This window comes from Artemia franciscana, chromosome 15, assembly GCF_032884065.1.
Source record: "Artemia franciscana chromosome 15, ASM3288406v1, whole genome shotgun sequence".
NCBI lineage: Eukaryota > Metazoa > Arthropoda > Branchiopoda > Anostraca > Artemiidae > Artemia > Artemia franciscana.
In genome coordinates, this window is record NC_088877.1 from 9883077 (window position 1) to 9906772 (window position 23696).

At 34.1% G+C, this 23696-nt stretch overlaps 2 protein-coding genes across 2 annotated transcripts in view; one reads left to right on the top strand and one right to left on the bottom strand.

Moving 5' to 3' along the window:
• LOC136036029 (general transcription factor 3C polypeptide 5-like) overlaps positions 1-23696 on the bottom strand; it is a 508607-nt gene that overhangs the window by 371434 nt on the left and 113477 nt on the right. The window lies entirely within an intron of this gene.
• LOC136036026 (uncharacterized) lies at positions 10111-15750 on the top strand. The gene is made up of 2 exons (XM_065717952.1): positions 10111-10224; positions 15008-15750. The coding sequence occupies exon 2, from the start codon at positions 15128-15130 to the stop codon at positions 15620-15622; it is 495 nt and encodes a 164-aa protein (XP_065574024.1). The 5' UTR covers positions 10111-10224; positions 15008-15127; the 3' UTR covers positions 15623-15750.

The window sequence follows — 23696 nt, forward strand, 5'->3', positions numbered from 1 at the left end:
TCCTCAACTTTTAACATCCTCATTGCATCCACCGTCTTTACTAATAATATTACATAGGTAAGTGAAGCTATCCACTTCGTCGATCTTCTTGTTACCAAGCATAACCTCTTAAACTTCATTCCCAGTCTAAGTGACTTAGTCTTCTGAACGTTACCTTTCAAGTATATTCTTGCACTCTCAGCTCTCTAAAACTAATAAGAAATTCCTTTAGCAAGCGTTTTAATCTGGAACTCTCAAATCACCAGCATAAACTAAGTATAGGAGAGTTTTACTTTCTAATTTGATCCAAGCTCTCCCATGGCCTTTGCTGCGCTTCTTTGGACAAAAGAATAATCCACATAAATGGTGATAAAATACAACCTTGCTTAACTCATTATTCTGTATGAAACCAGCTCCTAGCCTCATTTGCTACATGAATCGCATCAATCATTACATTGCACTAACGAATAGTTAGTGCCAACACAGGCAGATATTTTTGATTTCCCCGTTTCTGAAGTTGTGTTTCTCCTTCACTCTTCTCTATTTGTACAAATGAGATCTTGTTTGAACTGGTTAAGCGGACATTTACAAAGCCATATATATCTTAAAAAAAAAATATGTAATCCGGTTTAAAAAAAAAAATCTCTTTAAATGCAGTTACGCAGTTTTGATAATCACAGGAGCTAATTGAAAAGAAGAGGACGTGATGGGGACGTAATTTGTTAGCTAAATAAGCTAAAAATAATCTAAAATAAGACAAAATAGATCGGTAAGGTGAGGCAGCAGTTCTTTAAAGGTGCAGCAGTTCTTAGGAATGAATATGTTGGTAATGCGTAAATTCTTGGGGCGAAAAGTGTTGCCAGATTTAACGAATTCGTTTTGCTTCTTTATTCTCACGGTTCAGCGTAGCAACACTGGCAAAAAGGTGATAGCGTCTCATATTATATTAGTTTCTCGTGCTTTTTGGCCTAAATTTTGACGAATATGTAAACATATTTTTTGTAGTTTTGAAATACTTTATTCGATTAGCTTCTCTCTTTGTTTTATTCACTGCACAAATGGTTTGTAATGTGTTCACTTTTATATTTATTTTTTTAAGTTAATTTTTAATAGTATTATTTCTTGCAACTTTTATCCTTGACCATAAATAGCTGGTGACGATACACTGAAACTATGTTTTATTTTTTGTTTACTTATCTGTTTCTGGATTATTTTTCTTCTCTATTATTAAGAAATAGTGTTATTTCTGTCATTCATAATCAGACGGCAGTTTTTATCCAGTTGGGCAGTTTATGCAAACTAGAAAAAATATAAAATGGCTGTTGTAGCCAATTATTTGAAGGAAATCGATACTCTAAAATTGGAAAAAACATCTTATGGGGGCGAAGAAAGCAACACTTTATTATAAAAATAAACACATGCTACCGAAGAAGGAAAGAAATAAATTAAAACAAACAGAGAGATATATGGAACTTGCTTTTATAATAATGAGCAGATATGCAACTGTACACAGAAGATACTGGAATAACAATGAAGTAAAGGATCAATATTGTTTTTTCATTATTTTCCCCATCGCTGGAAGATTCCTGCTCGGTGACATCTGCAGTTGGATCCCCAGAGATTGCAGCGACAGGTCGAATTGTAACAACAATCGTGTGGCCGGTGGTCACAAGTGCCACCCCGTCGGATGCAAGATCGTCTGTAAACATGAAAATGGAGAGCGTCTACAGTTACATTAGCATTGTCCAAAAACACAATCAAAAGGGAAAAAATAAGAAAAGCTTCCAAAATAATGTTCTATTAATGGTTTTATGTAACTTCTTTGGTATTGGCTTATTGAGTATCCTTAAGTGATGATACTGATGGAAAACTATATCAATCAGTTATTCACAAAATCACAAGATTTAATTAAAGCCTTAATTAAAGCCTTAACTAAAGCCTGTAAACCCGAAAAAAAAGGGGAGCGTCTACAGTTACATTAGCATTGTCCAGAAATACAATAAAAAGGGAAAAGATAAGGGAAGCTTCTAAAATAATGCTTTATCTATGGTTTTATGTAACTTCATTGAGTATCCTTAAGTGATGATACTGATGGAAAATTATATCAAATAGTTATTCACAAAATCACAAAATTTAATTAAAGCCTTAACCAAAGCCTGTAAACATGAAAAAAAGGGGAGCGTCTACAGTTATATTAGCATTGTCCAGAAACACAATCAAAAAGGAAAAGATAAGGGAAGCTTCTAAAATAATGTTTTATCAATGGTTTTACGTAACTTGTTTGGTATTGGTTTATTGGGTATCCTTCAAGTGAAGATAGTGATGGAAAATTATATCAAATAGTTACTCACAAAATCATGAAAAAGGTAACCAGGCCAGCGAACCATTAATTAATGTTTATTATTTACATTTTATTGTTAACAGCATATATCTTATTATGAAAAGTATTTGTTATCCAATTAATCGAATATTATTTAATTAAAGCCTTTTCAAGGATTAGCATATAATGCTTCGTGAGAGTCAGTAGGGACTTTTTTGCGAGTTGGAAAGCCAAGCTGGGTTAGCTTTCCATTATTTATTCTCATTATTCGGGACTCTCGGAAAAATGTCATACACAAGAAGACAAGAATTGGCTGAACTTGGAAGGTGAATCCAGAAAGCTATTGGAAAGAATTTTTGCGACTGACACGTTTTTGTCGCGAAGATACTTCTTGTCATGGTAACCCACTTATAATTCAGTGTTTTTTATTTTGACAAAGTAGGCATTTTTTAGAATTGGTTTTTATTGTAATAGCTAGTGTACATTAGGAATTTTGAATCTTTGCACGCAAACTGCGTGATTGCCAAAAATGTTGAATCTAACTCCCTAGATGTCAGTCTAAGTATAGCGATATACTATTTATATATCATTGTACTCAGTACACTTAGTGTTCAGCAATCAAATTGTGAAGGGAAATTGTATGGTAGGAGAACTCCGAGTTATTTTTCAGGGATAACTCTCTTTGCAACAGCTCGACTACGGTAAACCAAAAGACGGTATGTTGAATAAATTTTAAGGAAGAGCGGATAGACTAAAAAAATATGTTCTGTTTCTTCTAGTGGAATAAAAGCTTGTCGTTTTTAGCCAGAATTTTATCAGGCATCTAATTCTTATTGGCATCTAATTATACACGCTTATTGCCTTTCTTGGCAGGCGAATGGCGAATAGTGTTTGTTTTCTTTTCTTAATAAATGTATATCTCTCTATATCTCTCAAAAGTCATTCACCTTTTATCAATGACTCACATCAAAACACTCAAATGTTTGCACTCACTTTAAAGAAGCAATTTAATTAATTTACTTAATTAATTAATTTACTTAATTAATTAATTTACTTAATTAATTAATTTTAATTATTAATTAATTTACTGAATTTAAATTTCCTTATGAAAATTTATTAGCAGATGAAACCGAATAATATAGAAAAAAGGGTACGAGTCTTATGGAAATTATACCATAGAAATCAATAAGCCGCTTTGCAGAGATTTAAGATGTTTATCTGCTAAAATATGGAATTTTGCGTTTTCCTGGAAACGAGTCATGGATGCGTGTTAATTTTATTATTATCTTTTAATGCATAATTCTTTTCTCTCACAAAAATCCAATCAAACTAATCGCCATAAGCTAGAAAGATAAAAGGTATTTAAATATACATTTAAAATTCTAGTCCTCTTTTTGAGTAAGAAAAGAAATCATGCAACAACAAAGTGTCGTCTTTGCTACATTTTGCGCCGAAAGGCAACAATGTCAGCTTAAATGGGGTTAAGGTGTTATCAAGCAACAATTCTCAGATGGTCAATTGGCTTAGAATTTTCAGTGACGTTTTCAACAAACCTCCGGGTTCTTGAGGACTAAGCGTTGTGTCCTGGCGCAATATTGAGCTGCCAGGATCCGCTCATTACACAAAAGTTGCTCTACATATACTTTGGCAGAACTGTCTACACTTTCCTACCACACGGCGAGGTGGTGCACACAAAATAAGCGATTTTCATAGACCCTCATTTGCTGGAGACTTCATTCAATGATGTACAGTAAAATGGAACTACGCATCATCTACTAATGGGGGGGAGCATCTTACTGCGAGAAAGTGGTTTCTGAAGCTTCAGAAAATGTATTTTTAGAACCAATTTTGAAAAGTTGAAAAAAATTGTTTTTTTATTTAATTAACGAAAAGGCCCACGTCAGTAAGCGTTGTCAATGGGCGACTAACCTATTAGAGTTAGTATGCGTCAAATCTTTTTCAGCTGTCTTTAGGTCTTTCATATCAAACAGTTCGTGGTAACGAACTGTAGTAAGGAGCGACCCGGCTCAATAGTAACCAAAACTCTAAAAAATGGAATTTTGATACCAATAGCTACATCAAAAGAATCGCATTTTAATGCTGGTTTTAAATATATAAGTTAAGTTTAGTCTTACCCATCAAAAGTTACGAGCCTGAGAAAATTTGTGTTATTTTAGAAAATAGGGGGAAAAGCCCCCTAAAAGTCATAGAATCTTAACGAAAATCACACCATCAGATTCAGCGTATCAGAAAACCCTACTGTAGAAGTTTCGAGGTCCTATCTACAAAAATGTGGAATTTTGCATTTTTTGCCAGAAGGCAGATCACGGATGCGTGTTTATTTGTTTTTTTTTCCCAGGGGTGATCGTATCGACCCAGTTGTCCTTGAATGTTGCGAGAGGGCTCATTCTAACGGAAATGACAAGTTCTAGTGCCCTTTTTAAGTGACTAAAAAAATTGGAGGACACCTAGGCCCCCTCCCACGCTAATTATTTTCCCAAAGTCAACGGATCAAAATTCTGAGATAGCCATTTTATTCAGCGTAGTCGAAAAACGTTATAACTATGTCTTTGGGGACGACTTACTCCCCCACAGTCCCCGTGGGAGGGGCAACAAGTTACAAACTTTGACCTGTGCTTACATATAGTAATGGTTATTGGGAAGTATACAGGCGTTTTCAGGAGGATTTTTTTGGTTTGGGGGAGGGGTTGAGAAGAGGGGGAACTTTCCTTCGAGAATTTGTAATGGGAGAAGAAAATTTCCATGAAGGGAGAGCAGGATTTACTAGCATTATTTAAAAAAAAAAACAATTAAGAAATAAAAGTGAAAAAGCTTTTTCAGCTGGAAGTAAGGAACAGCAATAAAGCTTAAAACAAACAGAAATTATTACCCATATGAGGGGCTCACCTCCTTCTAATACCTCGCTCTTTACGCTAAAGTATTTTCAGTAATTTCAACTACTTATTCTACGGCTTTTGTGATTCAGGTGGTCATTCTTAATGAATTGGGATAAAATTTAAGCTTTAGTGTAAAGAGCGAGGTACTGACGATGGGGCGAATCCCCTCATATATGTAATAAAAACATGAGAATACAAAAGTTCTTTACGTAAGCTAATTTATAAGTTACGTAAATCTTTTACCAATAAAAAGATTCGTAAAAAATTAAAAGTTCTAGTTGCCTTTTTAATTAACCAAAAAATCGGGGGGCAATTAGGCTTCGTCCCCCGCTCTATCAAAACAGCTCCTTACTTTCAGTTAAAAAAACTTGTTTTTTTTTTATTTAATCTATATGGAGAGGACAATTTATCCACAAGTATACCTTCATTTGACGGTCAATTTTTGACTAAGAATTCGTTATTGACGACGATGATGGCAGCCCGTTGCGTTATTTTACGAAATGTTGGGAGGGTGGGTGTTTTTTGGAAAATATAGGGAGAATTTTTTTTCATTTTTTTGCAATTAACTATAAAAAAGGGTATTTCTGAATTATGGTACGAAACACGCTATTTTCTATAGAAATATCGTCTATAAAACATCTAGCCGCATATTTTTCTGTAAAAATATTTTTATATAAAAAAAATTTCTTTCAAAATAGAAGCATTTTCTGTAGACATATTTTTATATAAAAATATTTTCTATAAAAATATATAGCCGCAAAAAAATCAAAGGCAGGGACAAAAATTGCAAACTGATGGTTCGATGCATAAAGATATATAGAATGATTATCATGTTTAATACATCAGGGCTGCAGAAAGATAACAAATCAACAACTTGTGCAGGAAGTTTAAACCTTAAGCAGCTTATATTATTGTCCATTCTATAATTTGATCATTATTAGACAATGTTACATGTCTATGGACCCCTTTTTGGCTTATTGTATTTGGTTGTATTGTTTGTCCTCAGCGATTGAATGGGTAAGTAGAGTGAAGGCTTAATCCAAATGTTTATCTCTCTTAATTGCTCAAGTAGGAAAACGTTTTTTTTTTCTTCTTCTCACCGGATAATTATCTTTAACACTTTATAATCAAAGGAAGAGCAGAGAAAAAATAAATAAAATAAGTTTCTTCAAATGAAAGTAAAAGGGAGGGGCATAAATGTTGAAATAATCATTAAATTTTTCTCAATATTCGGTGGAAGGGGTGTCACCCCTCAATCCCCTAATATTTACGCTCTGTTTTAACTTCCCTTTGCTCAAAGATAATTAGAATGCAACTAAATATCCTATGGATATTTTCCAGTGTTTTATTTGCCTATTGACTCTTTAATAATTTGAACTTAAAATTGCGTTGTTTCCAGTTTCACTGAAAACGTTGTAGGCTACAAGTATTACAAAGCTAATGCACAGGAAGGAGCATATGTATTCTAGAAACATTTTACTAAGGAATAGATGTGTGAAATGTGAATTGTTTTCTATGAAGTGCAAGTTACAACACAGCGTACAGTAGTATCAGTTCACTAAATTGGGGGGAGGGGGTTAAATATATTTTTCAATATCTATGGGGATTTTTTCTTTTTCGTTGAAAATACCAAAAAAAATTTTTTTTAATGAAAATACCCCAAATGAGGTACTTTTCGAAATCTAGGAGACGGCTAAAAGTCTAGGGGGTACAAACCCACCCCCTTAATTGACACCACTGATAGTGTAAAGAGCAGGGGATTGCAGTCCCTCACATAAAGAGTGATATCTGCTCGTTTGAATTTTAATGTTACTCCTTATTTTTATGGAAAAAAACCTTTTTTCATATTTAGTGTGTGGTAGGAGCAACTTCGATAGTACGCACTTGACAGCGTATCAATGACTTGGAACAACCGGATGAAACCAATTTTGGTTGAAATTTTCACAAAGCGAGAAGTATAATTATGGCTATACAGTGTTATCTTTAGTTGGTTTGTCTAATTGCTCGTCTTCAAGACTTTGGAAGATATTATGTGACATGTTTTAATCGTCAACCTTGGGTTTTCTCTAGCGGCATCAATTGGGGGAGGGCGTATATCCCTTAGATATGTTACTCCTCTAGATTTTTAAAAAAACCTTTTTGGGGGTATGTCTATTGGAATTTTGTCTTTTTTGGTATCTTCATTAGAAAAAATTACGAATTCGCTCCCCTCCCCCTAGATTTTGGAGAATAAATTCCCCCCTCTAAGTTTTCGTTTTTTCTGCTCCTCAGTAAAACTTAATTTCATGTAAACATATGTCTGTGCAATATGCCTGTGCCTCTACGCTCAGGAAGAGAAGGGGTGAAAGGAAATGAAGCACAAACTTAGATTTTAGTAATAGACGTAATATCCTTGTTTATGCATATGAATCAATAAGAATTTTATTTTTAATTTTATATTGCGTTGGCCCTATGTTATTATTTTATTATTTTTTTTTTGTTGGGTGGCCCAATTGTTCACCTTTGGCATTTCAAAAGATATTATGGGTCATGTTTGTATTGTCAATCTTAGGTTTTCCGCTAACTAGTAAATGTTTATGTTTAACATACTGCCTTTTGAACCAACGGCATTTTCTAACCTTAATTCTGTTATCTAAGAAAACTTAAAGCAACAGACCATTTAATGATCCTCCAAATTTTAGAAAGCTACCAGCTGTTGGGCTACTGGCCCCCCGAGCCCCCCAGCGCACGTAAGTCGTTACGCGCCATATTAGTTACGCGCCATTGTAGTTGTGTCCCTGTGTCCCACCTGTAAGGTAAAGGTAAAGGATACGGCATTAGACTTTACAGTCCCTACCGGCGGTGCTGATCTCCGTTTCTTGGCCCTTCAGCCAGGAAGTGCAATGGGGGGTTGGGGGCCAGCCATCCTGTGCTTTCACACACCCTTCCTGTTTACCTTCCCCAGATTTCTCCAGGTACCCATTTAGAGCTGGGTCGACTCTGACTAGGCTGACAGAGTCAGGCCACTGACCCCCGTCCCAACTGAAGAATTGGGTACACTGGGATTCGAACCCGCGTCCTCTCAGACAGTCCTCTGTCTATATATATATATATATATATATATATATATATATATATATATATATATATATATATATATATATATATATATATATATATATATATATATATATATATATATATATATATATATATATATATATATATATGTTTTAACTATGTAAAACTTGCGAATATACAACATTCTTCGATGTCCCATTGTCTGTGCATATAAATAGATTGTCAGGTTTACCGACTCTTGAACATGCAACATAAAATTGTCCCGATTGTCATTTATATTCCCAGTATCCCGGTCGTCATTTGTGTCCCAGTGTCCCAGTCTGTAATTTCTCTTTGAGCGTCCTGGTCGTCATTTATATTCCCTGTGTCCCGGTGTCCCGGTCTGTAATTCATCTTTGAGTGTAACGGTCGTCATTTATATCTCCCGGTCGTCATTTATACTCCCTATGTCCCGGTTTTTAGTTTTCTTTTTCTCCTTTATTTTTCAGTTTGTTTCCTTTTTTTATTTTTTTTTTATTTTTCAGTTTTTAGTTTTTTTAGTTTTCTTATTAATTTTTATTTTTTATTTTTAGTTTTTTTTGTAGTTTTTACTTTTTTTAGTTTTTTTTTTCTTTTTTAGTTTTTTACCTTGTTTTCATTTTTTTTAGTTTTTTAGCTTTTTTAGTTTTTTTAGTATTTTCATTTTATTTTTTTTGAAGTTTTTACCTTTTTTATTTTTTTTCTTCTTGTGTATTAATGCTAAAGCCAATGTTCGAATCTGGAACCTCTCGGACCTAGAACCTGGAACATAACGCTTTACCAACTCAGCTACTTCGGCTTGAATTCATTCGTTTTTGAATTGGTATATGATGAAATAATTCAGAAGTCATATGTGGACAGACAGACAGACGCACAAACAAACAACTTATTTTTATATATATAGATATGCTTAGAAATGCTGTTTTGAGATTTGGTATATCTCTCCCCCCACTTTCTCTCTTTTTCTCTCTTACTGCCATTGCAAAAATTTAGGGGGGTATATCTTCTTGTCGGTACTTCACTTTTTCATCGAGAACGCCAAAAAAGGGTTTTTTCCAATGAAAGTATTCCAAAAAGATTGCTGTCTCTCTCTCTCTCTCTCTCTCTCTCTCTCTCTCTCTCTCTCTCTCTCTCTCTCTTTCTTTCTTTCTTTCTTTCGCTCTCTCCCTCTGAGTAAAAGAAAACTAAGATAAGATAAGGAAATCTGAGGGAGGATGAACCTTGAGCTTCTGTATAATTAAAACTTTGCCCCATAGCTAATGTAATTTTCTGTAATCATAAATGAAATTATTTTCTAATGGAAAAACTGACAATCTTTGAATTTTTGTTAATGATTTTCAGAAAAATTTTGCATCACATAGTGAGATTGCGTTAATGAAAACTTAATTTTTTTTTAGAATTTTTTTGTGCTTAATTTTAGGAATGTAACTAAGCTAAGTGTGTCAAGATTTCTCTACCCAGTGACACCGCTCTAGTTTTTTTCGGGCGGAGGGGCAAGATATGTAAAGTTTCTTTGGAAAGCAAATGATAGGAATGTAAGAAAGAATATTCTTATTCTTAAAAAAAATGTTAGTGTCTTTTTGCAATAAATTTAAACTACAGAGTGACCATTGCACCTTGGTTTGCCCTTGAATGATTCCCTGGTTCCTAACTTTTGTGGCAGGACAGAGACCCTTAAAATTGGTACTGAAAAGAGAAAGAGGAATTTATTGGCCACATAATACTCGCTCCTTCTCATAATTATCACAAGTTATTGCTCTTGCTTATTTAACCGCTCATTTTCATCAATAAATTGAAACATGAATGATTTATTCAACAATTCATTTCTAATTACGTAATGAACGCCATTTTACTTTTTCAGCCCTGCTTTCCGCTGCCGGAGCTGCGTTATTCGCCATTCAACCTCAAGATGGTTATTTAGTAGAATTTACATGGGCTTTCTATTCACAGGCAAGTAATATTATCTTGATAGCTGTGTTGCCACGAGCAATACTAATATACAACTTTTTGATTTTTCACCCCAGAATTTATACTTTTAGGAAACCTTAAACTCTGCCTTTCTAAAAGACTTATATATATATATATATATATATATATATATATATATATATATATATATATATATATATATATATATATATATATATATATATATATATATATATATAGAATATATATAGATATAGATATATATATATATATATATATATATATATATATATATATATATATATATATATATATATATATATATATATATATATATATATATATATATATATATATATATATAGAATAGCTTAGGCTCAGGGTGTTTCTTAACAGTTAAAGAAAGTTTGGAGAGAATAGAAAGATAAGTCTGCAAAACAAGATTAGAATATTTGGAGATACAGTGATGACAGTGGTCAAATATGGCTCTGAAGCAGAGGCGCTCCAAAATGTGGATTAAGATTTACTTGATGTTTTCCAGAGAAATTGCCGACGGATTGTTTCGGGTACCCGGATAACTGACCATATTTCAAACAGTAGGCTGTACGAAAAATGTCGAATGATTCAATCTCGTTTTTTAAGGCTATAATGAAGGAAATGTTGAGATGGCTAGGACACGCTCTGCGGATGTAGGATGACAGATTGCCGAAGATTGTCCTTCTCGGCCAACCGTCTAGGGCTAAACGGAAGCAGGTGGTCCTCTTTTTTGGTGGGAGGATGCCATAAAGAAAGATTTAGAGGAAATGAGAACTTCTTGGGAGGGTGTAAAGAGGGAGGCTTTGAGTAGATTGGGACGGAGGAGGAGATTTCGGAGCTGTGTTGGCCTCATGGGTCTTGGTGCTACGCAATCTTTTGTATTTTAGATTTTGGTGGAGGGTTAAAAAAATTGGCTTCTTTTCTGTTTAGTTGAGAAAGCTCCGTGGCAACACCACCCGAAAGGTTTGTCTTTTTTTCAGTATTCTTGTATTTCCACTTAAACGTGACTTGAAACAAGTATGCAATATGAACTACAACAAAGGTTTGTACAAAAGACGTGACTAAGCTGACGTGATCCAATTATATTTTTTGTTGAATTTCAAGAAATTCAACGACCTTAAGTTACAAAAAAATTGATTGTTTTATCAACTGAAAAGACACGGAAAAGGCTGCTGGCTGCTTATATTACATAGGCCTTTTCATATATACCGTTGTGTATTTGGCAATGATGGTAACTTTCAAGCAAAGTGATACTGTTAAGCAGGATATTCCCAGATTCTCTTATAGCAGTGGAGGGGGATATACCTCAGCTGCTGCGCACCCTAGCAAGCTGTTTTAGGTCCCCAGCAACCAGCTGATATTTTTGATTATGTACACGTGGGTGTTACGTAATAGGATATTGTTTACTTATGGAAATGTCATCTTCAAGATTTCTTTGAGGCGGTTTTCTTCAAACCATTCTGCAAGGCATTTTTCAAGACCTTTCAAGACATTGTCTCGAAGTTTTCTTCGAGAAGTGTTTCTTCAGGGCCCGGAAATCAAGTGGGGAGCTCCTGGTTGTAACTAAGGATGACGTATCGCGCACACATGTTATTTTTCTTCGAGCTATTTTTTTTTCCTTCGAGACGTTTGTTTTTCCTCAAGACATTTTTTTCCCCGAGACGTTTTTATATTCTTATAAATATTTTCTTTTTTGCTTCGACACATTTTTTTTCAAGGTTTTTTTCTTCAATACTTTTTTTTCTTCAATGCTTTTTCTTCGAGATATTTCATCAAGAAATTCCCCATGCCGCTTACGCAAGACTTGTTTTGATCTAGGGAACGTTTATAATCCGCTATCAAAGATTTTTTCCGATATAGGAATTGAATGTAATACCAGAAATTTCCCAACGAAATGACGCCTTAGTCACCAGAACGGTCCTCTGGCATTTGCATAATTTCATCAAAATCCTGGGTGGGGGGGGGAAGTTACAACCAAATTTTCCAATTCAAGTGAAAATTACAGGAAATCCGGAAAATTAGTCATATGGAGGCAAAAATACACTAAAAAAAAACTGACTTGTTTCTGTGGATGCTTGAATTATGAAGGCTTATCTACGTTCTGACAAGATTTTTGAAGAAACCAAATTTCAGCTGGGAGGGGGGCTGTGGTCCAGGGGGAAGTCCCCCTCCTGCTTCATAACAAATTACACCACTGTCCTGTGGTCTTGCATAATTAGTGTCACCCTTTCTTATCAGGTGCGCGTGCAGGATTTTCTTTTCGAAGAGAAGGCTTAACTTCAAAAAACATAAAAAGTTGACAAATTATATGAAACATACAAAATAAATTGTGTGCTATTGTGTGTTATTGTATGTGTATTTCATCATGAATCGTATCTTATCCTAAATGTAGACAATAACTGGACCACATATTCGTGGGAAGGTGGGACCATATGTACCTGCTTTAAGTGATTCAACTGTAAACTAAATAAAATAAAAATAAACAATATCTATGTTGTTTAATGCTTTCTTTTCAGTTTTTCTTCCATTTCTGTGTACTATTATATCCAGGCTATTTCTCAAAACTTATTTGGTTATTATTATTTACCATTCGAAAATTAGAAATTTCAATTAGAAAATTGAAAGAAAACTAATTCACAAAAATCCTAAAATTTGTGCCCTCCCTCTAAAAAAGAATCCTGTGTATATGCTTGATTGGTGATTGATGAGTGAGTGTTAAAGCGGTAAAAATGGACTAACACTGACCTCTGTTATTTTCGTACCTGACCTACCATCTTATAAGATCTGCTGTATCTGTATAAGATATTAAATAACAAGGGTTGTCCTGAAAGTTCCTTACTTTCTCAATAAGATAGCAAGCCTAAGTGAAGAAAACCAACTGAAGTGTTTTCCAACTGAAGAAGAAAAAGTGAAGTGTCCAACTGAGACTTTTTTTTATTTATTTCGCATAACGGGTAGAGGGAACCCTATCATCTTGGCGTTTTGGTAGGTACTCTGCCACTCAATCTTTTCAATACTATGTCCTCCCCCACTCAATTAAAAAGAAAAATTGGTAGTTAGACTCATCTTTATATACAAAAAGGGCTACATATTAGGAATATGTAATTTCTAAGAGGAAATCAAGGAAGGGGTATTTTGGTGGATACGTATTGGGTAGAAGACCATCTATACGCAAGAGAAGAAGTACGAGAACAACATTGCTGGGGTTAAGGTAGGAAATGAGGTTACTAGCTGGTTTCGTTTTGAAACAGGAATTAAGCAGGTTTGCGTTCTGTCCCTAGTTATATGAATCATTTTGGTGAACTTTGTGCTAAGGAACAAAGCAAAGGCTATGGAAGAGTATGGAATCAAATGGGAAAACAAAACACTTTAAGACTTAGGTTGTGCTGATGATTTGAGTGCCATAGGTGAGAACGTCAGCAAAAATGGATGATTCATTTGAGTTTTGATATTTCAGGATACACTTGAAAATTAATGTCAAGAAGTCTAAGTCGCTAAGACTTGGAATAGGTGAAGGTAAAGATGTGATGCTGGCTAATGAGAAGGTTGATCAACTGGGTAGCTTCACTTACCTAGGTAGTGATATTAGTAAAGATGGTTGATGTAGTGATGATGTTAAAAGTAGAATAGCCAAGGCCCTTGGTGTTTTTTCAAAATTGAAAAAAGTTCGGAAGAATAGGAAGATACGTCAGCGAACCAAGATTAGAATATTGGAAACTACAGTGATGACAGTGGTTAAGCATGGTTCTGAAACCTGGGCGCTCTGAAAGACGGAGGATGATTTGTTATATGTTCTCCAGTGAAATTACCTACAGATTCTTTGGGTACCCATCTGACTGGCCGTATCTCAAACAGTAACCTGTAAAAAAAAATGTGGTTCTATCTCGCTTTCTAGGGCTATAATGAAAAAAAAAGGTTGAGGTGGCTAGGACGGATTATGTGGATGAAAGCAGACATTATCAAAGATCGTCCTTTTTGGCCAATTACCTAGATCCAAACAAAAGCAGATAGTCCCAGAATGGGGTGGGTGGAGGCTGGAAAGAAGTATTTAAAAGGAATTAGATCTTCTCGAGAGGATGTAAAGAAAGATGCTTTGAATAGATTTAGTAGTTATAGTAATGGTTGCGATAATTATCCCCGCTGTACCTTGGATTATGACGAAAAATAAATTCATAACGTAATGCCAAGCTAAAGTTACTTTCTGGACAATCCTCGTAGATTAACTTCTGTAGGCATAATTTTTCATCGATTGTAACTAAAAGTATTGAGGAGGTGATTAACCTTATTTAAGTTTTTTGTCTTTCAAAATCATTTTTCGAAAAAAAGAACTTTCCATTAATTGGACCTTGCTCCTTACACTCCAAAATGATTTGGCCCCTTCCTAATTATAATTCTGTTTCCCCTAACGATAAAAAGTAATAATCATATCCAGATTTACTAATATGAGCAATTCACAATATTTTACATGTGCAAAATTGCAAGGTAGTAGATGCCGTTTCGGTTCACCAATCATTCAAAACATAAAAATAAAAAAAAGTTAAAGATTGAAGAATTTGCGATATCCTTCCGAGCATAATATATTTCTTCCAGTTGATTTGTTAGTGGTTTTTGTTGGCTTTTTATGCTATTTGCTACAAATGATTTTCCAGACCTGGTATAAAAAACAACGCAAAAGACAAACCAAAGAATAAATCTTCGCATTAAATATTACATACATAATATTTCTTATGATATTATAAGGATAAACTTGTAATATTTTCTTTTCCAGGTCATTGTAATAGTATTGGAGATTTTGTTGACTGTTGCTAGTGCATACGAGTTCATATTCTCTCGGCAGCAAGGTGGTGACCCAACAGATTATGAGCGTGATCCTCATGGACTCAATGCAATGACATTATCAAATCCGAGTTTTCGGGATGAGTCAGACGGCAGACGACTTGCGGGAAGAAGTCCTAGCTCATCTGGCCCAGGGAGGCCTGGCCAAAGAAGTGGTCATGTTCGCTCAAATTCATTAAACCGATCCCATCGTGCACAAAATGGGGCCATCAGAAATTCTCGTAAGGGGAAGGGGCTACCTCCTCTTAATATAGCTGTAACAGACTCAAGTGCAAAGCCCTATGTTTCCATGAGTCCTAATACACCAAGTGGAGAAAGCAGCCTAAATGGCTCTGTAGACTCTGATAGTGTTGCTGGTTCAGTGTTGTCAAGTGCATCAGTTGGTAGTCTAACAAAATCACCTCTAAGGTCTAGTTTAAAGAAACCACGACAGAATGGACTTGGAATAGCCAACCCTGCATTTGCTGGCTCTTCGCCAAGCATAACGAGTCGTGGTAGTGTTAAAAAAGTGAAAATAGTTATTGAGCAGGAGAGTACACCCGTGTAGTTCGTGATGAACATATTAATCAAATTTGTGTTTTTATAATGAAATACGGTCCAAATTGAGCTATCCCAGTGCTTTTTTTTGTGAACTTTTATACGGATATAATAGCAATATAATTTCATAGTATACAATGACCTTAAAAGTTCAGTTCATGCAGTTTAGTTTTTTTAAGAATGATTTAAGCTGAATTTGATATGTCAGTCGTTTAAGCTTAGTAAAATTGTCAACTTGTATTTAACTCCATTGACATTAGAAAAAAATGACTGTATCTAAAACTTCTTTCCCAATTACTCAATTTTGTATTTTATTTACTGGTCCGTCAAGTGGATCTTTCAGAGGCCAATTTGAACATGTCAATAAAGAAGCAGAGAAGAGTCCAAAAAGAAATTTGTTTCTGCTTTTAAGAAATAAAAATGTGGTAACGTCAAAGGTGGACGAAACGAAGTATAGTAGGAACTAATAAAGACTAATATTAAAAAAACTAATAATAAAACTAAAACTAATAAAAGAAAAACACTAAAACTAAAGTAAGTAAAAACTAATAAAGATACTGAAAAAGGAATTTAGGAATTCTTAGGGGAAAAACGGTAGCTTTGGGGGAGGAGAGGTGGAGTTGAGTATTGAAGATGATGGAGACTGGATCTGTTATTATCTTTATTCTTTTTTGTATCTTTATTTATCAGTTATTATTTTTAATTCAGTATTTTTATTTATTTATCTATTTTTAGGAAATTAAGCAAAAAAAGGAAAAAAACGACTATTTAGCTTTTACACACACAAAAAATGCTCAGTATTCGATGCTAGAGCTTTTGTTTGTCATTTTTGGTGTTAGCCTTTATTTTTAGAGAATAATCTTCTGGATTTAAGAAGAAAGTTAAAAATCGATTAAAGGTTTTCTTTCTAGAATCTAAGAAGTCTAAAAAATATAACAGGGTCAAATTAGCTTATGGTAAGCCAAATTCATATGCGAAAAAGATTGTAAGCAATTTAAACGTGTTTCCCTTTTCTTTTATCCTTGTTTCGAACATTTTAATTACTTTGATCCGTATTTTCCGTGTACTGTATCCGTAGAATGATACTCAAAAACTAATAATGATATTATTTTCTTTTTTTCGCTTCAAAACTTTTGTTTGTTTCGAAAAACAAAATAGAAACTCCGCTAAAAGTAACTATTAAACGAATGAACAAATCCTAAGTCTAGCCCCCTCTGTCTTGATTAAATACCAAGCTTCTAGCCTTCAAAATTCTAGTCTTCAAATTTGTTCAAGTCTTTATAAGTTTAATTTCAATTTTTTTTAAAATTAACCTTAAAAATGATAAACATGATGAAAAATTGCGGTTAGACTTACCGTTTTGAACCATGGATTCAAAATTTAGATTGTAATTTTGAACCTATTGACGAGTCATGCAGACTATAATAAATTTTTCGTAAAGAATTTTTTTCTTGAAGTAAGGCTTTCTTAGAGCAATTCTAAAAATTTGTTCAGTGCCTTAAATGATTAAAACCGTTTCAGCAAATGAGATGTGAAATCCCATTTCTAGTTGCATTTATTATCTCATTACCAATTACTTTCTCAAAAACTTAATATAGTCGTAAGTGGTTTGCATATAATCTGGTACACATATTCTAAGTCACGTCTTACAAATGCATAAGCTAAACAAAAGTAAATTGCCTAATTTACATTTTCTTTTCGTATTTGTTAATTCAAATTAAATGTACCAGATACGATTTATATTTGCAAAGGTTAAAAATTTGGAAAAAAATGTGCCAGAAACATAAAACCTCCTTTGAAACAAGCAGAAATGGTGTCGTTCAGTATCAACCTCCATGGGAATTTTCAGTTCTCACATTTACACTATAGCGACACCTATTTTGCCCCTTTATACTATTTTAGATGACACTGTATATGCTCTTGTAAATTCTCCCTTTGTGTTTGAGAAGAAACCAGCAATCTTAAAAGATAAACTTCAATTTTATCAGTACAAACGAATTATTTCTTTGATAGTATTCTCTTTTTAGAAGCTTTTTTTATATTGTCTTTAACTTAATATTCCATACTTTTTATTAAACCATAAAAATATTTATTATTTCCTGTTGCTTCTAGTTAAATGTCGCCGCCCATTTCATTTACAAATTGGAAATTGCGGAAAGGTCTGTTTGAGGTAGTCACCAAAACAACAAGTTGTATGAGACTTGAACTAAGACAATCTAGTTTAAAGACATGTGAGAAAAATTAAAATGGAGGGGGAGGGGGATTTAGCTGTTGCATAGCTTTTACGAAGACGTGGAATTTCTTATCAAAAATTTATGGGACAATGCTGCTAAAACCTTAGACCGATCTATGCCTGCCACAATTAAGCCATTTATCTATTTTAAACATGCTGCTAGTTAAACCTATACTGTAAAACCTTGAGGTAAGTAAATACCGATTATACAATTATACCGATTATACGAGTCCTCAGAATGGGACGTTTTATCACTATTCGACCTAAATTTGGAACTACAACTGAGGTCCAAAGGGACCTCCACTTCTGGCCTCACTAACGATTCATCTAATCAACCTTTTAAAACGAAGTCTCGTTCAATACTAAAAATTTAGCTTGGTAATTGTGCAAAATGCGACGTCATTTATCTATTTTAAACTTGCTGTTAGTTACCTTGTTTTTATTTATGTCTTAAAGTCAGTATGAAAGCCATGGGATCAGCTCCGCTCAACTCACAACTATAATGGAGAACTGACCATGTGTTTTCGGTTAATCTGTGTTTTTAGAGGCTCAGATCCGTTTAATCCACAGCGAAATAAGTCCTAAAACTAGAATACATTATTGCTTTGCCTCAGGTTGCTAAGGCTGATTTATGCCTGTTATTGTTATTACAGGTCGATTCATAAAATTGTTTTGTGGCTAGGGTCACTAAAACCCACTTTCTCTACTAGGCTCTTCACTGAACCTATTCATTTACCTAGGTTGGTTTTCAGGGATAGCATTCTTCAGGAGACGATTTCAAACAGATATGCAGCGTCTTCAGAAGCTGTTCTTCCAGTACTTACTGTAGGGCAGGGGCGTAGGGTAGCCTTGGGTCAAGAGAGGTCTACATCCGGAGAGTAAAGGGGCATGGACTATAAAATAATTTTTCCCTCAATTATTGGGGGACAATAACCTCCCCCCCCCCTAAAAAAAGACGCCACTGGTGCAGCCACTGTTTCTCCGTCCTCCTTCATGTAGTAATTTTTAATGTAGTATAGTTTACTACGTACAAAACTCAGCTTTTTGTTATCACACGGATTATTGTTATTCTATGAGGAAGAATTAGTGAAAATATAAAAGGTTGTTAAGAAATAAAAATGTGGTAACGTCAAAGGTGGACGAAACGAAGTATAGTAGGAACTAATAAAGACTAATATTAAAAAAACTAATAATAAAACTAAAACTAATAAAAGAAAAACACTAAAACTAAAGTAAGTAAAAACTAATAAAGATACTGAAAAAGAAATTTAGGAATTCTTAGGGGAAAAACGGTAGCTTTGGGGGAGGAGAGGTGGAGTTGAGTATTGAAGATGATGGAGACTGGATTTGTTATTATTTTTATTCTTTTTTGTATCTTTATTTATCAGTTATTATTTTTAATTCAGTATTTTTATTTATTTATCTATTTTTAGGAAATTAAGCAAAAAAAGGAAAAAACGACTATTTAGCTTTTACAGACACAAAAAATGCTCAGTATTCGATGCTAGAGCTTTTGTTTGTCATTTTTGGTGTTAGCCTTTATTTTTAGAGAATAATCTTCTGGATTTAAGAAGAAAGTTAAAAATCGATTAAAGGTTTTCTTTCTAGAATCTAAGAAGTCTAAAAAATATAACAGGGTCAAATTAGCTTATGGTAAGCCAAATTCATATGCGAAAAAGATTGTAAGCAATTTAAACGTGTTTCCCTTTTCTTTTATCCTTGTTTCGAACATTTTAATTACTTTGATCCGTATTTTCCGTGTACTGTATCCGTAGAATGATACTCAAAAACTAATAATGATATTATTTTCTTTTTTTCGCTTCAAAACTTTTGTTTGTTTCGAAAAACAAAATAGAAACTCCGCTAAAAGTAACTATTAAACGAATGAACAAATCCTAAGTCTAGCCCCCTCTGTCTTGATTAAATACCAAGCTTCTAGCCTTCAAAATTCTAGTCTTCAAATTTGTTCAAGTCTTTATAAGTTTAATTTCAATTTTTTTTTAAATTAACCTTAAAAATGATAAACATGATGAAAAATTGCGGTTAGACTTACCGTTTTGAACCATGGATTCAAAATTTTAAATTGTAATTTTGAACCTATTGACGAGTCATGCAGACTATAATAAATTTTTCGTAAAGAATTTTTTTCTTGAAGTAAGGCTTTCTTAGAGCAATTCTAAAAATTTGTTCAGTGCCTTAAATGATTAAAACCGTTTCAGCAAATGAGATGTGAAATCCCATTTCTAGTTGCATTTATTATCTCATTACCAATTACTTTCTCAAAAACTTAATATAGTCGTAAGTGGTTTGCATATAATCTGGTACACATATTCTAAGTCACGTCTTACAAATGCATAAGCTAAACAAAAGTAAATTGCCTAATTTACATTTTCTTTTCGTATTTGTTAATTCAAATTAAATGTACCAGATACGATTTATTTTTGCAAAGGTTAAAAATTTGGAAAAAAATGTGCCAGAAACATAAAACCTCCTTTGAAACAAGCAGAAATGGTGTCGTTCAGTATCAACCTCCATGGGAGTTTTCAGTTCTCGCATTTACACTATAGCGACACCTATTTTGCCCCTTTATACTATTTTAGATGGCATTGTATATGCTCTTGTAAATTCTCCCTTTGTGTTTGAGAAGAAACCAGCAACCTTAAAAGATAAACTTCAATTTTATCAGTACAAACGAATTATTTCTTTGATAGTATTCTCTTTTTAGAAGCTTTTCTTATATTGTCTTTAACTTAATATTCCGTACTTTTTATTAAACCATAAAAATATTTATTATTTCCTGTTGCTTCTAGTTAAATGTCGCCGCCCATTTCATTTACAAATTGGAAATTGCGGAAAGGTCTGTTTGAGGTAGTCACCAAAACAACAAGTTGTATGAGGCTTGAACTAAGACAATCTAGTTTAAAGACATGTGAGAAAAATTAAAATGGGGGGGGGGGGATTTAGCTGTTGCATAGCTTTTACGAAGACATGGAATTTTTTATCAAAAATTTATGGGACAATGCTGCTAAAACCTTAGACCGATCTATGCCTGCCACAATTAAGCTATTTATCTATTTTAAACATGCTGCTAGTTAAACCTATACTGTAAAACCTTGAGGTAAGTAAATACCGATTATACAATTATACCGATTATACGAGTCCTCGGAATGGGACGTTTTATCACTATTCGACCTAAATTTGGAACTACAACTGAGGTCCAAAGGGACCTCCACTTCAGGCCTCACTAACGATTCATCTTAACCAACCTTTTAAAACGAAGTCTCGTTCAATACTAAAAATTTAGCTTGGTAATTGTGCAAAATGCGACGTCATTTATCTATTTTAAACTTGCTGTTAGTTACCTTGTTTTTATTTATGTCTTAAAGTCAGTATGAAAGCCATGGGATCAGCTCTGCTCAACTCTAAGCCATAAAGGAGAACTGACCATGTGTTTTCGGTTAATCTGTGTTTTTAGAGGCTCAGATCCGTTTAATCCACAGCGAAATAAGTCCTAAAACTAGAATACATTATTGCTTTGCCTCAGGTTGCTAAGGCTGATTTATGCCTGTTATTGTTATTACAGGTCGATTCATAAAATTGTTTTGTGGCTAGGGTCACTAAAACCCACTTTCTCTACTAGGTTCTTCACTGAACCTAGTCATTTACCTAGGTTGGTTTTCAGGGATAGCATTCTTCAGGAGACGATTTCAAACAGATATGCAGCGTCTTCAGAAGCTGTTCTTCCAGTACTTACTGTAGGGCAGGGGCGTAGGGTAGTGTTGGGTCAAGAGATGTCTACATCCGGAGAGTAAAGGGGCATGGACTATAAAATAATTTTTCCCTCAATTATTGGGGGACAATAACCTCCCCCCCCCTAAAAAAAGACGCCACTGGTGCAGCCACTGTTTCTCCGTCCTCCTTCATGTAGTAATTTTTAATGTAGTATAGTTTACTACGTGCAAAACTCAGCTTTTTGTTATCACACGGATTATTGTTATTCTATGAGGAAGAATTAGTGACAGTGCTAAAAGGATTAAAAAACAATATGGCCCCAGCCATATTGACAGTGCTAAAAGGATTAAAAAACAATATGGCCCCAGCCATTTTTGTTATTCTATGAGGAAGAATTAGTGACAGTGCTAAAAGGATTAAAAAACAATATGGCCCCAGCCTTTTATCAGCACGGATGACTATATTGTGACTCGGGCATAAGAGTATTACTATTACTACTACTATCAAATCCCTATAGAACCAAACCACCCGAGGCCAATACAGCTACACAGACTCCTCTTCTATTCCGAAGTATTAAATGCTTCCCTCTTTACACCCTCTCGAGAAGTGACGATTCGGCTAAAGTCCTCGCTTACGATCTCCTTCCATCCAATTCAGGGTTCGAGCTGCTTTATGCTTTTCCCAAGTGGGTTGGCCAAATTATTAAGACAATCTCCTCTGGGAAAAATCTAAAAATCCTCCTCTGTCTTTCGGTGTACCTACCTTTCAGAACTATACTTGACCACTCTCACCGCTGTAGCTTACAGCATTATAAACTTGGTTCGCTGACTTTCTATTCCTCTAAACTATTTTCAACTGCGAAAAAACCACCCTGGGCCCTGGCTCCTCAACTTTTAATATCCTCATTGTATCCACCGTCTTTACTAATAATATTACATAGGTAAGTGAAGCTATCCACTTCGTCGATCTTCTTGTTACCAAGCATAACCTCTTAAACTTCATTCCCAGTCTAAGTGACTTAGTCTTCTGAACATTAGCTTTCAAGTATATTCTTGCACTCTCAGCTCTCTAAAACTAATAAGAAATTCCTTTAGGAAGCGTTTTAATCTGGAACTCTCAAATCACCAGCATAAACTAAGTATAGGAGAGTTTTACTTTCTAATTTGATCCAAGCTCTCCCATGGCCTTTGCTGCGCTTCTTTGGACAAAAGAATGATCCACATAAATGGTGATAAAATACAACCTTGCTTAACTCATTATTCTGTATGAAACCAGCTCCTAGCCTCATTTGCTACATGAATCGCATCAATCATTACATTAACCACTTTCATTTATTTATCTCATATATCAAACAAGGATAGGATAGGACTAAAGCTCTTCTTTCAGCTGAATCAAACGCTTACTCGTAATCTATAAAGCTAAAGACTAAAGAAAGCTAAGTAATACCACACTTACTCTTATCAGCTTCCCCGTAGAAGAGTTTAATTAAAGTTTTTATAAAATCCCTAAGCTCATCCCCCTTTTCAAAAATCATAATCATAATATTCAGTAATTTATCTCTAGCTTTAAAACCACCACATTTACGAATTCATTTTCTGCACAGTCTGCGCATAGGATTATAGGATTATCATCCCTCCAGCGCTATCTTTTTCTTCCTCACAAAATTAGTTTTCCTTCATTTCCGAAGCGTCACAAACCTTTAAGATCTTTTCTATCTCATTCCTTGTAACTCTATCGCGGTTTAGCGCTTTCTCAAAATGCCTGTCTCTTTTTAACTCTTTCCTAATCATGGACCCATTTCTATCTTTAGCTGGGACAATTCTGAGATCTGATCGCTTGAAATGGTTAAGTTGAAACTTAAATAACGTTGCATATCTTAAAATATATGAATTTCTCTATCTTTTGATCTCTTTCATTTTTATTAATTTTTCTCTTTGTTTTGTGAAATGTATGAATGGTTTCTAAATTTTGTTCAATTTTTCATTTTTTTTTTATTTTAGACAAAGAATTTTTTGTATTTTTGGATCCTTTTTACTTTTCTTAACCTTGCTATTTGTTTGGTGAAATGTAAAAATGGTTTCTAAATTTTGTTCGATTTTTAATTTTTTTTTAAATTTTG